At 39.7% G+C, this 16,478-nt stretch overlaps 1 protein-coding gene across 1 annotated transcript; it reads left to right on the top strand.

Annotated features, from left to right (window-relative positions):
• Positions 1-1,357: 1,357 nt before the first annotated feature.
• LOC108136403 lies at positions 1,358-2,576 on the top strand. Its single transcript, XM_017257512.2, has one exon. It carries the CDS (start codon positions 1,445-1,447, stop codon positions 2,420-2,422), a length of 978 nt encoding a protein of 325 aa, XP_017113001.1. The 5' UTR covers positions 1,358-1,444; the 3' UTR covers positions 2,423-2,576.
• Positions 2,577-16,478: the final 13,902 nt, after the last annotated feature.

The raw sequence follows: 16,478 nt of genomic DNA, 5'->3' as shown, positions 1-16,478 counted from the left end.
CCTTCTGGATTTCCGTTTTTGTCAACTTGATTTACGATGAACAAAACTAAGAGGCGCATTGTGCGCGTAGAATGCAAATGGTTGGTGGCGCATCGCTTAAGTTGATTGGGTCTTGGGTGAAAAAAGGGCCCAAGTTCGACTTCTGCTTGAATGCATTACTTATTCTATATATATATTTATTTTTTTTCTTTACTTTTTTAGAGGACATTTTGAATTGTGCATAATAATATATATATCCTTTTTTTTGTCAAACTTACTATAGTCGTTTAAGGTTGATAAAATTGTCACTTTGTTAGCAGGCATTTTTTTTTTACTAAGAAATCAGGCTTGCATTACCGTTTTACTATATTTTTTAACATATGTTTTTTTATACAAATATACAGTATAGGTATAATCTAGCTATGTATGTATGCTTTGTTAATTAAAAATAGTGTGCAAAATGAACACAGTTAAAAAAGCTTTGTAGGTCCAAATATTTTGTTCTCAAAAAATAATCATTTTTGCTTTGATTTTCTTTTAGTGTTGTTTTTAAAAATATTAATATTTTTAATTTAACTATTTTCGTAATTGATTTAAATATCAAAAAATTTCATTTATATTTAAGCAATAACTAAACCACTATTTATTTTCTTTGTCAACAACAACAGTCGGGAATCTTAACAACTTCCTTCTGAGCGTTGTTGCCACTTACGTGCCATGTCCCTCCGTTCCTGCCCCGTTGGTTAGTTGGTTCCCATGTCCTTTGTGGCAACTTTCATGAGACGCACTTGCTTCCTCTTCCTGACTGCCGGGTAAAGTATGCGGCTGCCACATTCTGATGTCTTTAAACCGCCCGTTCCGTTGCACAAATTATGCGAATGCACTGAGGCATGTGAGTGATGGCATTTCAGCCTCCTCCACTTTGCCTTGCTGTCTATCCTTTTCCTCCCTTTTTGTATTTCTACCACCCAGCCAATTTGCACTCTTCGAACATTTGAGCATTGACAGTAAGAGCAGACATTCTTTCAAAGTTAATGTTATTAGATGGTTTCGATCAGGGTTTGGAAATGCATCAATGCTTTTTATTCTTTTTCTTGTGCTGAGCTGTTGCTTTGAGTATTTTTGGTCAGCTTTTTTGAACGATTCCGTTTCAAGATAATTGTTTTCAAAATTTTAAATTTGCTTATAGCAACATGAAAGCTTTTTTCGCTGTTTTCTTGATATTATGAAATGCTGTTAATAGCTTTACTTTCAAAAATCTAAGAAAAATATGCTCTTACAGCTACAAAAAAAAAAAAAAACAAATAATACATTTTCAAGTAAAATTTGTTTGCTTTTGCTTTGCTTTCACAACAACAGCACAGCATAGTTTTAGCTGATGTTCCTTACTAGCTAACAGTTGCTCGAAGAGGCTCTGAAATACACTTCGTTCCAAAGAAACCTCATTCAAACCGACAGCTCCAAAATGATGGAGGTACGACGTCTTGAACAGCAGCGCCGCTTATTGGCCATGCGCGCTGCCGAATCCTCACTGCCCTCCAGCCAGGAGGAGGACTTCAATCTGCGCCTGGTGAACCTGTACAAGGGGCAGCCCTGCCTGTGGAACACCTCGTTGCCGGAGCACCTGGATGCGGAGCTGAAGCGCAGTGCCTGGGAGAAGATCGCCGCTCAGATGGGCAGCCATTTGACTCCCGAGTTCGTCCGCTGTCGGGTGCGCAATATGCGCTACCATCTCAATGTCTACAAGCTGCAGAAGATCGAGTACGACATGGCCCCCGGAGTGGGAAAGGAACCAAAGAAGCCCTTCTACTTTGACCTTTTTGCGTTCTTGGACTCCAACAATAACAACACCAATGCAGAGAAAGAGAAACCGAAAGCTAATCAAAAGCCCGAAGCAGAAACTGATAAGTATGCTAAGCTCTGGTCGGGATTGAAGCTGACATCCATGGCCAAGAGGGAGTCGGGTGCTGGGAATCCAGAGGAACGTCGCCCGGGACCGAGCATCTTTGGTATGGTCAAGAAGCGTTTGGAGGAGCAGGTGAAGCCACTCGAGTTCAGCATGCCGCGTCTATCCATTTCGAAAATGCAGAGGGGCATGGTTAGAGATCGGGTGCTGGACCAGAGCACTTCGACCAGTTCTCTGGGGGTCCTTTCCGAGGCACCGCCAGCATTGCAGGCTCGTCCCGGTGACTCCGTGTCCAAGACAAAGTTGGCCCAGAAGAAGCCACCTGGGGAGCGGGAAAGCGAGAGGCCCACAACCTCGAAGATGGCTCAGATTACCCACGATGATGACAACCAGTCGGAGGACGAGGAGCTGTACAGATTGCACTGGAGTGTTCGCAAGGAGCAGCGTTCGCGTCGTCCTGGACAGGAACAGCGCCAGAAGTTGCCCTTGGGCCTGCGCTCCTTCAGTTCCAACGAACCCACTCCACATATTTTTTAGGAATTCTAATTATGGATCTTGGGATAGGGAACCCAAACCTACAGAAGGAGCAAATCTATCAATAAATCAAATAATTGTTTAAAATTTTAGTTCTTAAGTTACAACTAAATTGTTTAATTAGTATATGACAAAGATATGCAGCTCTCTTCTGTCATTGGTGTTTTTTATTTTCAATATTGTCCTTCAAGAAAATCGAACGTAAATCAAGCCATTGGCAAAATGTTAGGTCTTAAGCTACAAATAAATTCAAAACTATTGTCCATCAAGAATATTTAGCATAAACCAAAAAGCCAAACATAGACTATATAGTAAACATATCTACTAAACTCACCTAATGGAACTTAATCACCTCAAACATTTGCAACTAAATTGCTTAAATTATATATTAATTTAGCGAAGAGGTGTCACCTTTTGTCATTTATGTTTATTTTAAAATTATGGTCCATCAAGAGAATCAAGCTTAAATCAAAAAGCAAAACATTAACTTATTTTATATATAAGTTGTGTTTTAATATGCAAACATATCTACCTAACTTATATCATACATTATTATACAAAACTGCAGTTCCCTTCTGTCAATGATGTTTATTTTAACATTATTGTCCATTAAGCAAATCAAACATAAATCAATTGGCCAACCAAAGACTTGTTTTATTTGAGTTGTATTTATGATGCAAACATATCTACCTAACTCACCTAATGTACTTCAAGCATCTCAAGCATCTCGAACATCTTCGGCTTCTGCAATCTTCTGAAGGACATCCCTTTGGCCCCAATGGGTGTTGAGAGCTCCTCTCAACTTTGATTAATTCCTTGGCCTGGCCAAATGAGGTGGAAAGATACGGGATTGGCGCTCCGAGTCCGGTCATGATTTATGAATAAGCCAGGATGATGATGAAAAGTCGATGCGCCAAAAACGCCCCCAATTTGCGAACTCTTGCCGCAAATCCGAAATTAGTTCCTTGCTGCCAGAACAAATTACGAAATTACACCCGAAACTAACACACGCACGCAGGGTTGGGGAACAGTTTAGCCCCAAACCGCAGAACCCACCCACTACCAATCACCACTCCCCCTTTTGCGATGCTCATTAGCGTGAAAATGTAATTTAATTTTCTCCAATAAGCCCTTAAGTGTTTCCCTTATCTCTTCAATCGACTTGCCCCACGGCTTTCGCTTAATAACTTTGGATTAATTGATTTATTGAATGAGTGACGAGTATCGGCAAAAAGGACACGCAGCCACAGGACCTCCGATTTGCGGTCAGGTCGAGTCGCCTCCATACCATTAATTACCGTTTCAACGACGGTCCACTTTGGTTAATACTGTACTGTAGGTAAAATGGCAGATCTTCTCGCATTTGCTAGTGTAATGGTCCTGCAATTGGGTGACTCTCCTCCACCCTACGCCCACTCACAGCCCACTGGGTGTGTCTTTAAAGAAATGCAAAATGATGTGAAAATATGCAAACTGCGTGCGCGTTGTCGAAAACTGTGAGCACGTCCTGTCGTCCCATATTCCACATTCCATATCCCAGTATCCCATATCCCAGTATCATCCCACTCGAAAAGCAGCATTACCATTTACACCTGCCTTTCGCAAAAGGTCATTAGCATTCACCCAGCATTTGGCGAGTGGGCGGACCCACCACCCTCGATTAGCCCTCGTTCTGCCAGGCAGACATTGCCATTAAGACTTAATTAAAAAATAATATTTTGCATTTTATTATTTCCGCCTTTTTATGGTAAATATCCAGAGCATGATGGGGCATTTTGGACTATAGATAAAATACTGGTAATGCAATCTATTAATCTGATTAATAACGAAAATAAACTACTACTTGCTGACTTGCTTTTATTTTAATTTGTTGTATAATTACAAACTAACAATACACAAATTTCAAAGTGTTTAAGTGTGGGTACGATAAATTTAAAATTAAATTTATTTAAGTTGGTTTTATAATTACAAATAATTTTCATTTATTTTACTTCCATTTATAAATATACACAACCTGAGAACAAACATATTCCAGTATATGTACCATGGATTTATATACCTAAGTTTATTTATTTTTATTTATTTTACTTTCATGTATAAATATACACAACCTGAGAACAAACATATTCCAGTATATGTACCATGGATTTATTCACCTAAGTTTATTTATTTTTATTTATTTTACTTTCATGTATAAATATACACAACCTGAGAACAAACATATTCAAGTTTAAGTTTAGTTTACCTAACTTTAAAGCATGAACAAATCTTTAACAGGGTGTGTCCTATTCAAATATGTTATATAACTCTCTGACTACGTTTTTATTTAAATTATTAAGAGCTTATATTAAAAGTAAATGCATCTATATATATTATCAAAATGTAAACGTATTAAAGTATTAGCACTACATAGTTCAAGGCATACAAAAAACCCAAATAGCGTGTTTTTCATTCGTATATTCCATCGGGACTTTCTTTTTTGTGCCTGGCATGTTGATGACTGCAAAAGTGGGCAACTGTCGCAGATATTTGACGACGAAAGAGACTATTGCGTATGAAAATGGCAAGGATGTGCGGATAAGGGTACCCACTATGTGCACACACACATGTAGTGGATAATGCCATGCTTATGATGACTGTAGTTGTTTCGTCTGCGGCTGTCACTAAACTTGCCGTGTCATCAGCATGTCATTCATTTGCATACCAGCAAAAGTTGGCAACGGCTCAGAGCACATATCCCAAGTAGAGACAATGATGTGCCAAAAAAAACAAAAAAAATGGAACGAGGAGTTCGGCACATATTCGGATGATATTCATGAATACAAATGGAAAACGGTTGCCGTCGACTTTCAGCCATGTTGCGCCTTTAATTGCTCCACTGCCATTACGTTTTGATTAGCCTCGCTGGCAGTTGGCGTACGAAAAGCCCAATGAACTCTATTAATGGACCAAATAGCTGCATAAACTGAAGGACCACTCGAATATCGACAGCCATCTGTTGAGTCCTTGTTGATTCGTTGCAGTTGATGGCTTATTTCAGGGCGATTAATGTATTTAATGGCAGCGAGTACGCAATAATCACCGCTTGTGTTAATGCGCTTGCGATACACTTAATCGCATCCGAAGGCAATGCGACACTCATCGGAAATAAGTAAAGTTTAAAATATAATACATTTTTTACATAGTGTTATTATTTAAATTTATTGGATATTAATAATTATTATCATTATCAAACGTACAAATTTTAAAAATTCCCTCACACGTTGCTACAAGTTTATTCTGAACTGTAACTTTTTTTGTTTCTTACTTTTTTGGTTCTTTAATTGTCGAAAAAATCTTTTTCCCTTTTGCTGTATGAAACTATAAATCATTGAGTAGCTCTAAAAAACGTACCTTTTCCTGATGATAGGAAAATTGTGCAGTAAAAGTAGCCAAAGTTTTTCTGAGTGCATAACCTGGCCTGCAGTTCGTCTTTTGCTCCTTGGGCGTTTGTGGAAATGGGAAACGGTAAACGGTAAACGGATGCGGCCACGTGTGTTGGCGGAGGTGCCACTTAAAAGTGCAATCGATCGAAAGGAATGTCAATTATAGAATGCCACAGTTGGCCAGTAATTTGCATTGCCGGCCAAAAGTGAAAGCTGCAGCTTTAAGTAGTGGCAACCGAATGGGTGGCACCGCATCAATTTGGGTGTGCGAAAGTAGCAGTTGCCATTTGGTCGGAAACTTTTCAAAGACCAAATAGTTGGTACACATATGTCAAACTCTTCAATTCTCTGTGGCAAATGAGTGCTTCTACTTAGATGGCCATGCCACGTGTTTGCTTGTGAAACTATTTTGGAATTGCTCATACGCACTGTTGCCCAGTGGACATGTTGCCTCTTCTCTTTCAGATCCTTAAAGGCATTCTTCTTGTTCTTAGGCAATCAACTGTATCTTAAACCCATCCATCCAATTGTCGCCTGGCATTATATCCGTGGAGCACATTATGCCCGCATCGATGGCTCCTTTTCACCATGCATTTCGTGAATCGCTAATTGCCGTTCTTCATTTCCCGTGCATCAATTTTCGCACAGACACAGACACAGACAACCTTTGCCAAATTTGAATTTCTCGCTTCGCGGAAACAGAATACCGAAAACGGAAAACGGAAACAGGCGGTAGTCGCGCAAAATAATGGCCAAAAAGCATGTGGATTGTGGCAATCGCAATGGCAATCGCATATATTCGCCTCGCACGTCTCGACTTTAAATGCCCGCACCATTTGTGCTGGTAATTTATGAGTTCTCGGCCATTTCAAGTGGGGCTTTGATGTCGCAGAACGGCTTCCCATTCGGCATTACGGCTGATGAATACACGAGCGCAGTCACTTTGTCCTGGTCTAGGTCTGGCCCCCATTCATCGACCCGTGACTTTCATTGTTCTTGCTCCACCGGTAAGTCTTCGGAAGGTGCAAAATGCTGGCAACGTTTTCCCACGCCGACTGGCGCGGAAAGGTGAGCTTAAAGTGGGTAAATAGCCCAGTGTCGACAAGTTTAGTGAGTAACGTGGGTGGGTAGTGGACTACTACACGTACCATCACTGCCCAGGTGGGTGTGCTTTTCACTTATACTTATATACCCCCCCCATACATATAGACAACTTTCCCCGTAAACTTTGCTCTTTTGCCATGCAGCTGGCACAAGTTTTTGTGCAGCACCCTTGCCATTTATGCGATCCCGGCCATTAAAAACTCTTCACTTGGTAACGCCCCAAGGGGCAACATGTTGCGGCATCATGTTTCCGTAGGACTTTGTCACCGTTTCTACAACTAATTGGATCGAATTCAGCATTGGCAACTAGCAGAAGCATTCCGGCCCTTTAGATAAACAGAAAACATAACCCCTACTTTTTACCGACAATTTGCATACCCTTAGTTTCGAATCGATCAACAAACAAATAAATAAACAAACACACACAAACAAACAATCAAAGGAATGAAAAAGTAAAACACTTTAAATGAATGGAAACGGCTGATGGGGGGTGTGCTCGGTTCAGCACAGAAATAATTAAATCAAAAATGTGCTTTTCATTTCCGGGTCCACTGCAAGGCACGCTCGTTCCATAAAAATAGTTTTATGGGGTGGCGGCGTGGGCGTCATGACCTCAGTTCCCTCGTGATTGCTTCGATTGCTTGTTAATCATTCGCATGTTGGTCAACAATGTCTGTTTGTCCATAAAGGACGAAAAGACCGAGGCGCATGAAACGTCGCCTGCCAGCCGTAAAGCGATTTTTATCGCCCAGCTAAGCGGGAGCCTTGGCGGACCTATGCAAAGTACACACAGAAAAAAAATAGATGCTTTAAATACTGCTTTTTTAAATACTTGAGAACGTTTTCTTCTCTTGTTGATAAACAAAGGCTTTTTTTTAAATGGTCTTTAATGAAACCTTAATGAGATTTTAGAACAGAGTTTTTACCCTGGAAACGAAAAAAAAGGGCCAAAAATTGGTTTTGAAACTGTACATTTGTATACGATTTTAAAATTAAAAACCACTTTTTCAATTTCCGTGGGGCCGAAAAATCCGTCCAAAAAGTAGTCATAAATTTAAGTTTTAAAGCTATAAAATTGCATAAAATATCTCAATTAAAGTGGGGACGAGAAAACGAACCTAAAGGTCTAGGTTTTAAAACAGTACATTTCCATAAATTCATTGCAAAATTTAAACTATTATTTACCGTGGCCCAAAATTAGTCTTTAATCTTAGAAAAAGTTTACAATTTAACGAGTTAAAGCCTTTAACTGTTGCAAAGAAATTTTTTTTATTTTGATATTTATTTGCTAACATTAAATATTTAGCTCTTTATTTATTTTTTTTATTATTATGTATATTCATAACCTCCTTAATTACTTTTACTAAACCATTTCAATGTGACTTTACGAGTTAACACTTACATGCAATTACCGCATAAACAAATTTACAACAAAATTAATAATAACTTAAGATGCCATTTTTCTCTGGGTGCTTGGGGTGAATGATATCCTCCTTTCATCAAGGGGGCCCCCAGTTGGGCGACATCCAACGACAAATGTCTTTCATTTACGCGTAATAAAAAGGAAATCTCCGTTGAACAATGGCCGCCGGGCGGCTTTAGCAGTGCCAGAAAAGTGGGTGTACACGGGTGTACATGGGTGTACCATGTACCACCATAGCCCACCCATAACTTGTTATTCTGCCCGTATACTCTGCGGCTGCCTCAAGTGTATTTTACATTATTTTTGTATTTAATTTGCAGCACAACCTACCCCGGGGACCTGCCTGCCCTGCCTTCTATTTTCCCGCTGCAAAGAGACTGGAGTGTGGCTCTTAATGGCATAAAAGTATAAGCCATACATGTTGATTACAAGGCGAAAGCGCTTAAATATGCATGAGGCCAGGCCGAAAGCGCATTGAATTTGAAACGCATAGAAAGTCTTTGAGGATGCGAAAGGGAGTGTGCTGAATTCTGGGGGCGGGATCTGTTCCCCAGAAGTTTTCGAGTGTCTGTAAGTGGAGCAGAGCGGTTGACAACGCAGCTTTGTGAGGGCAAAGTGGATAAGTTAAATACATTTCCACTCAAGACGGATACTCATTTGATGGCGGCACATACCAACCAATATGCCGCGGCCACAAGCCACAAGCCACTCACTCAAGGCCCTCAATGTTTAGCCGGATGCCACTTCCGCAGATTAATTAGGAAATTAAGTGCAAAGCAAACGCAGCACTTGAGCATCCGAGAGCTGGGAATCTTGTGACATTTTCAGACTTAATCGAATGTAACGAGATAAAATAATTTAAAGAGGGGAAAAATGTATCCCTAAATCTGGGTAACTGGACGGTTGATGTTTTCCGCTCTAATGGACATTTATGTCCTTATTCGTGTGCGCCCCCATTAATACTCATTGCCAGTGGGTGCTGTAGTTGGCTCAAGGCCTGCCAACCATCCTCCGGATGGACATCCTTTGTGTGCCTGTCAGTCAGCATCTCGTAACTACTTGCCAGCGACACACATGCGCGCACATGTCCTTCTGTTCCTTCGACTGCTCCTCCCCTCCAACAGTTGGAATAAAATGCAGCATTAATTCACCCACAAGGGGATCCGATTTCCCCACTCTCTAATGGGCAGTGGGCCATAAAAGGCATTTAGCAGCTTTGCATGCAGAAACACGCGCTGCATCCACAGGATGTCCAGGATCCTCCACTTCCCATTGACCAAAGTGCCAGCAAACAGTTCTAAATTTATCTGTATTTGATTAGCCAGCCCGCAACTTGAGGCCATGAACACAAGGCGCTGAAGTCATAAATATTCATGGACCAGTTGCATTGCACTGTGAAAAAATGCAGCTCTAGTTACCAATTTTTGAATTTTTTACAAAATTTGCAAAAGTTTGAAAATTTTTTGATGAACTTAACGATGTATAACTTTTTAATTTATAACCATAACTTTCCAGGGTCTTGATATAAAAACCAATTTCTAAAAGCATATTTTTGCATTTTTTTTGAAACTGGAAAAGCATCTATTTTTGCCACACAATAATTTATTTAAATATGAGTAAATATAATCTAAAAATAAAATTAAAATGCTTTACATCATATTAAAGGGCTGAAAATAAACTGGTTCAAAATAATAGGTAATATCATCAGATGAATTATTTCTTTTCATGGCATGTATGTACTTCCAGTTGACAGTGCCAGTGGCACTCCATAACTAAATTTCAGAATATTCTAGCTTAGGTTGCTATTGCTGACTTCCAAGAAATGTATAAATATGTAAGAAATCTGATAAAAAACTAAGAAAAACTGGTTAAAAATAAAATGTAGTACCATCAGGTTTATCATTTCGTTACGTGGGAAAATACGAAAATTTGCGTTGCTCAAACGAAAATTTGAAGGCGTTCAGAAGTGCATTCGTTGAATAGAGAGTAAATTATTCTTCTTCTCCTGACCTTCTGACCCCCTGACCTCCTGACCTCCTGGCCCCATGGCCCCATGGCCCCCTGAATTGTAGTACCGCTCACCACTCAGCCCCCATATAAAATCCTGCTATGGTGTCGGATTTTCCAGTGTGGCGGCTCCAAAGTCTTACAGTGTCCATCGTGCAGCTCGTCTTTCGTTGCCAAGGGGCTCCGATTTAATTTGATTTCGGCTCGCTTCTAATGAGCCCATTTGGCATATGGATGCCTCTTGACGCTTGCCACGGGTAACGGCCGTAATTTGTTTTGTCCCCAGCTTACGGTCCTCCTACTCCGCTCATTACTCCATGCCCGCCTAAAAATACTTTCGCCCCAGTTTGCTGCGAGGGAAAAAAGTTTTGGTATTCAGACTTTTTTATCTCGTCCATAAATCACGGACAAGTTGAAAAACGCCATCGTCCCCACCAATTGCCCAGCTTGGCGGCTTTCCATATCATTTGGCCGTGAAGTCTGGGATTTAATCAAATTGACGAGGACGAGCACGTCACAAGTCTCAATTGCTACACTTCAAGCAAGATCTTCGATTGAATGTGCGCCGCGTATTGATTTGGCGAGTTCAATTGGACGGGACTCTGAACCGATTCAGTGGTTTTCCATCTTCTGCTCTCACCATAAGCTGCAACAGATGTGCAACGTTTGCAGGACATGCATCGTCCTTGGCAGTAGTGCCACCCTGAAAAAAGTGGGGGCAATGCGAACTAAGTATTTTATAACAAAACTTTCTACTTTGTTTTTTCCAACCCATTGGTTTTTTGTGTGTTTGCCTTTTATTCAAGTTCTAAGAATTTATTTTCATTTAAATACAATTTAAAATAATATCTCTTATATATATCTTGCAATACAACATAATATTTTTAGGCAATCCCTTTTTAATTTTTTAACGATTAATGAAATTAAATTGTATATATATTATTGTGTAACAAAATTATTCAAAAAACAAAAACATGTTATCATAAAAATTACTCATATGACATGTATGACAGTAAGAATATTGCACAAAAGAAATCGAACTCCCATACCTAACCCTGTCAATAAGTTATTGATGTGGTTCCAATTTTAAATAAAAGTCGTAATTTACCTGGATGAAAATAAATTATTTTATCGGAGGTAACAGTGCGTATGAGTAATAAAGTAAGGCCAATGTGCAGGCACTTAAAAGTATTTTTTTTTTTCAAAAAAAAAACATTTCGTTAAGCTTCCACGCTTTTTATTTAAAATTTATTTTACATTCTCATACAAATTTGAACTGCTCTAATTTGAACATTTTTAAAATGGAGACCATTTAAAACAGGACATTTTCCGGCTTCCGAAAAGGAGCAAAGGGGCATCACTTGCCTGCTAATGTTATTGCCGTACCCGAATTGTCGTTGCTGCGGCTACGAATATCCGTCATATGCCTGGTAAAAATGTGAAAATATAAAGGAAGAGCTGATAACACTAGGCAGGATGGTGGGATGGCAGGATGGCAGGGGAACAGGACTTTGAGAAGGACGTGGCTGGAACAGAAGGGGCTGAACTGCCAACACGGAAAAGCGAGCCAGAGTAAAGTTTTTCAAAAGAGGCGAGCGAAACGCAAACATAAAGATACAAACAAAAAAAATAACGAAAAAAAAAGTAACCTCAAAGAGATGTAGTCATAAATTTGCCGCCTCTTTTTCGTCCTTTTCCAACACCCGCTTACATACAAAAAATGTGGCAAAATCAAAGCAAAGCGAAGCGAAAGGCAAAGAATCCAAGGAAATCCACGCAAATCTAGTGGAAAATTAAAATTTTGCCAATTTATGCGAGCGTCAGAAGAGGAAGCGTTGAGAAGTGACAGCAAAAGGCATATATATATATATATGTGTAGTATTATATAGTATACTGATAGTCGCCTCAGAATGGATAAAACTCTTCCGTTTTGGGCGAAAAGATTCGCGGGAAATTCGCACGCACGCAGCGGAAATGAGTTTACCTTTGAGCCTGGACGGAAATGAAGCTTTTAGTCGGGACTTGCATGCAAATACTATTGAGTTTTCGCTTTTGGCCCTTAAATGTTGCAACTTGCAAGTTGCAAAGCGACAGAAATCCATTAAAAACTGTCATAGCTTTTTCGCCTTTTTCTTTTTTTTTTGTTTTGTAAGCAGCTAATCCTTTTGCCAAAAAACACCACTCCGACCACCATTTATGTATTACCAGCTCAGCGACTGCGACTGCGTTGATTGAAGCGAATGTGCTACATCTTGTTGGCAATGTAATTAGCCATTGAATGTTGAATGTTGAATGTGGCTGAGAGATTTGCTGGGAGGATCAGTGGGACGCCAAAAACGACGGCGATTTAACTCTTAATGCGTTTGTCAATGGCCAAAAACTTTGCCGTTTTCCGTTTTCCTTTGCAATTTGCTCCGAATCACCACCATGCCAAGTCCACTCTCAGCCAGCTAAGCGGATTAGATGCTGGCCAAATCCGAGACAGATGTCGTCGACTGGATCCCTATCCCTATCCCATTCCCGTGCCCATTCCCATTCACACTTTCACCAACTCACCCGCCGTGTTCTATTTAATTATGCTTGTTGTGCCAATGAAATTGAATTTGTTAAGCCAAGTCGATGTTTGCTGTCAAACTTTGTTGCTTTCGCCCAGTCATCGCTGTGCAAACTTACAAGGCTGTTCGCTGTTCAGTCATTAATGGCTGGTTCCTCATCATCCTCCACTTGTAATATCCTTCCATTTCAAGTAGTTATACACGCAATGGTTGTTTTCCTTGAGGGGCTAAAGGTGGGCTTTACAGTTGGAGCGGCTTCGTGGCAATTTTGTTTACCTCGCTGGCATTGGAGTGGCACCTTATCCGGGGCAGCACATGTCCAAAAAAAACTGCGAATCGTGCAAGTTTTCTAATTTGAAATGCAAACAACAGCGAGGCTGCGATTTTTGGCACTTCCCATGGGTTTTCTACACATCGTTTCCGGTAGAACACCACTTTAAATAGTACGTTTCAGCATATGCCCAACTTAAAGGCTTGATATTTGCCATTCCCTAAAAGTTAATATGTAGCAATCATAGCTAATAGAAACATAAAGTCTTGTATACCTACAAATATCTACAAGTTTTCTTATTATTTAAAAAAAAATCTCTTACTTAAATAACTATTAACTTCTTGTGTCCTCACCTAAGATGCCGAGTTTCGTGATATGGATATCCTTAGGGCCAATAACGCCGCTCAATTACACTGAAATATGCTCCCCTGCCAAAGTTTTAACTCCTGTCTAACAACGCCAACTTACTGACAGGATCAATTTGTGTCCGTGGTCCGTCGGGCCATCGAAGATACGAAACTGAAAACGAATACGAATACGAATATGCTAAGTGTATGCAAAGAGCAGTGACAGGCAAATTCGGAATTGTTTTCGTGGGAGGATGCTGCAAGTTTGGGGCAGCCCTTTACAAGCCACACTGGGCACAAGCCCAAGAAAATGTGAAAAATATATGGCATTGCCTTGCAGGCTTGATTCCTAGGTCTACATCAACTTTTTGACTGGTAATAGTAAACTAATAGGCCAAAATATGGTGAAAATATTTGAATGCAAACTTTTCTGGATTTTCCGAAAACGACAAAAATTTAAAACGTAACTACAAACTTAGATTTAAATGCAGATTTTTAGATACTTTAGTCACAAGACTTTAAAGATATACCATATCCAAATCGGATGTCTGTAAGAAAAGTTATGGACTTAAAACTTTAGGTTTTGGGTCACTTTTCTGCAAGAACGATTTTTTCGAATATTTGGAAAGGGGTTACATCATAAAAATGACAAAAAATCGACCCGAAATTACAAACCAATTTTTAAACGCAGAGTTTTAGAGGCTGAACCCCCAATATATTAAAGATATGGCATTTTGAAATCGGATATTTTAAAGAAAAGTTATGGAATTAAAACTGAAGGTTTTCGGTACCTTTTTTAAAATGATTTTTTTCGGAATTTAATTAAGGAGTTATGTCGTAAAAATATCAACCAAAAGTTTCCAAACAAAATTTAAATGCAAATTTTTAGATTCTTATGCCCCAAGACTTTGAAGATATAAAACTTTGAAATCGGAAGCGTGAAATAAAAGTTATGGATTTAGAACTGCAGGTTTTTGGTCACTTTTCTGCAAAGACGATTTTTTCGAATATTTAGAAAGGGGTTACAACATAAAAATGATAAAAATTTAAAACGAAACTACAACCCAAGATTTAAATGCAGATTTTTAGATACTTTAGCCACATGACTTTAAAGATATACAACATTCAAATCGAATGTTTGTAAGAAAAGTTATGGAATTTAAACTGCAAGTTTTTGGTCACTTTTCAGCAAAGCCATTTTTCGAAATTTAGAAATTTACATCATTAAAATGACAAAAAATCGACCTGAAATCACAAAAAAACTTTTGAATGCAGATTTTTAGAGAATTCAACTATAATCTGTTACAAATAAACCATTTCAAAATCGGATGTCTGTAAGAAAAGTTATGGACTTAAAACTGTAGGCTTTTGGTCACTTTTCTGCCAGGACGATTTTTTTTGGAGATTAAGAAAGCGGTTACATCATAAAAATTACAAAACATCGGCCCGACATTACAATCCCATTTTTTAACGCAGACTTATAGAGACTAAAGCCACAAGACTTTAAAGATATATTACTTCAAAATCAGATGACTGTACGAATAGTTATGCAATAAGAACTGCAGGTTTTTTGACAATTTTCTGCTCATGATTTAATTGGCCAGGTTACGAAATAACCGAAAAGTATAATTTATGTACGGAATGTTTGTTTATGCAGAAAATGGTCCTTTGCTGTTGGGTTTTTGGGTGGCCCAAGAAAGTGGCAAGTCAGCCCAATGTGCACTGCTCGACGACTGTGGAATTCGGGCGGATGGGGCACCCTTGGTCCGCCAACTGCCAGACCCGGGATGTCCAGGTCCAGACACTCGTCTGCTCGCCGACACACAAAACGGGGGAGCAGCGCTGCGAGAGCTGCTTCGAGCTTAATTTGAATTGCAAAGCGATGCCAGATGAAAATGCTACAAAAAACCAAGGACGAAATCGCCTTCTCCATATGTTTTTGCAATGTGACTATGCGGCTACACATGCCATATACATATGGCTGGCCATTGCAAAATGTTCATTTATATTTGAAAATTGGCATTTTTACGGCTTGACGCTTAAATATTTAATATGCTGCCCAATTTTTGAAATTGGGAGACCGCTCCTCCAGATATGTAAGCCCAAAAATGCGGTCACGGCTCTGATACACAGCGATTGAGGTCATGTGCCTGAAGTGGAGCCTTGGGGTCTGTGAACCGTGGTGGTTCTTGGGATCACTGAACTGTCTGCCATGTACCCATGCCGGCCATGTGGCGCCCTCGGGGACTCCTGGTCCGACCGCAGGCGCAATCGAGTGAAAACAAAGTGGAAATCCCCGATTGTTAAATACCCCTTACTTAGCTGAGCGATTTCAAAATAAATATGCCCCCAGAAAAGGTGGCGCCATCTGCCGAACTGGGTCAACACTACAAGCTAAGAGGGAGCAGGAGCAGCACCTCCGCCCATAAAGCGACTATATAAGGTTGTCTAATCAGCTCTCTCTCTCTCCCCTGTCACAGAGATAGCGATCGTTTTAGTTTTGCATGTTTGACAAACAACTGGCAAAAATAACGTCCTCAGAAGAGATCAGATCTGGTGTTGAGAGCACCTTATATATAGTTGCATCATGAAAGCGAGCAGCATTACCATACCTTGCTAACTGTTCTTTCGCTCTTTTCCGCTCTCTCAACTATATGAACTGTGATTTTCAAAAACACAGTGACGTCACTACTGAAAATAATGTTTTGATTTGTACATTTTTTGGTATCGGGGTGTATATTGATCGAATAAGCATATTCAAACAATCACTGTCTTTTACCATTGCTCCCTTTATAGATTTAGAGACTCGGCTATTGATCCTGATCAATAAAATATAGTCCTTATGAGGTCTATCTGTTACACACTTTTCATCGCATGCAATATACCCTTCTACCTAACAAGTAACTGGTAATATAATGATTGCTGGA

Source organism: Drosophila elegans, unplaced genomic scaffold (genome assembly GCF_018152505.1).
Source record: "Drosophila elegans isolate 14027-0461.03 unplaced genomic scaffold, ASM1815250v1 contig_149, whole genome shotgun sequence".
NCBI classification, from domain to species: Eukaryota; Metazoa; Arthropoda; class Insecta; order Diptera; family Drosophilidae; genus Drosophila; species Drosophila elegans.
This window is presented reverse-complemented; position numbering and strand designations above follow the sequence as displayed.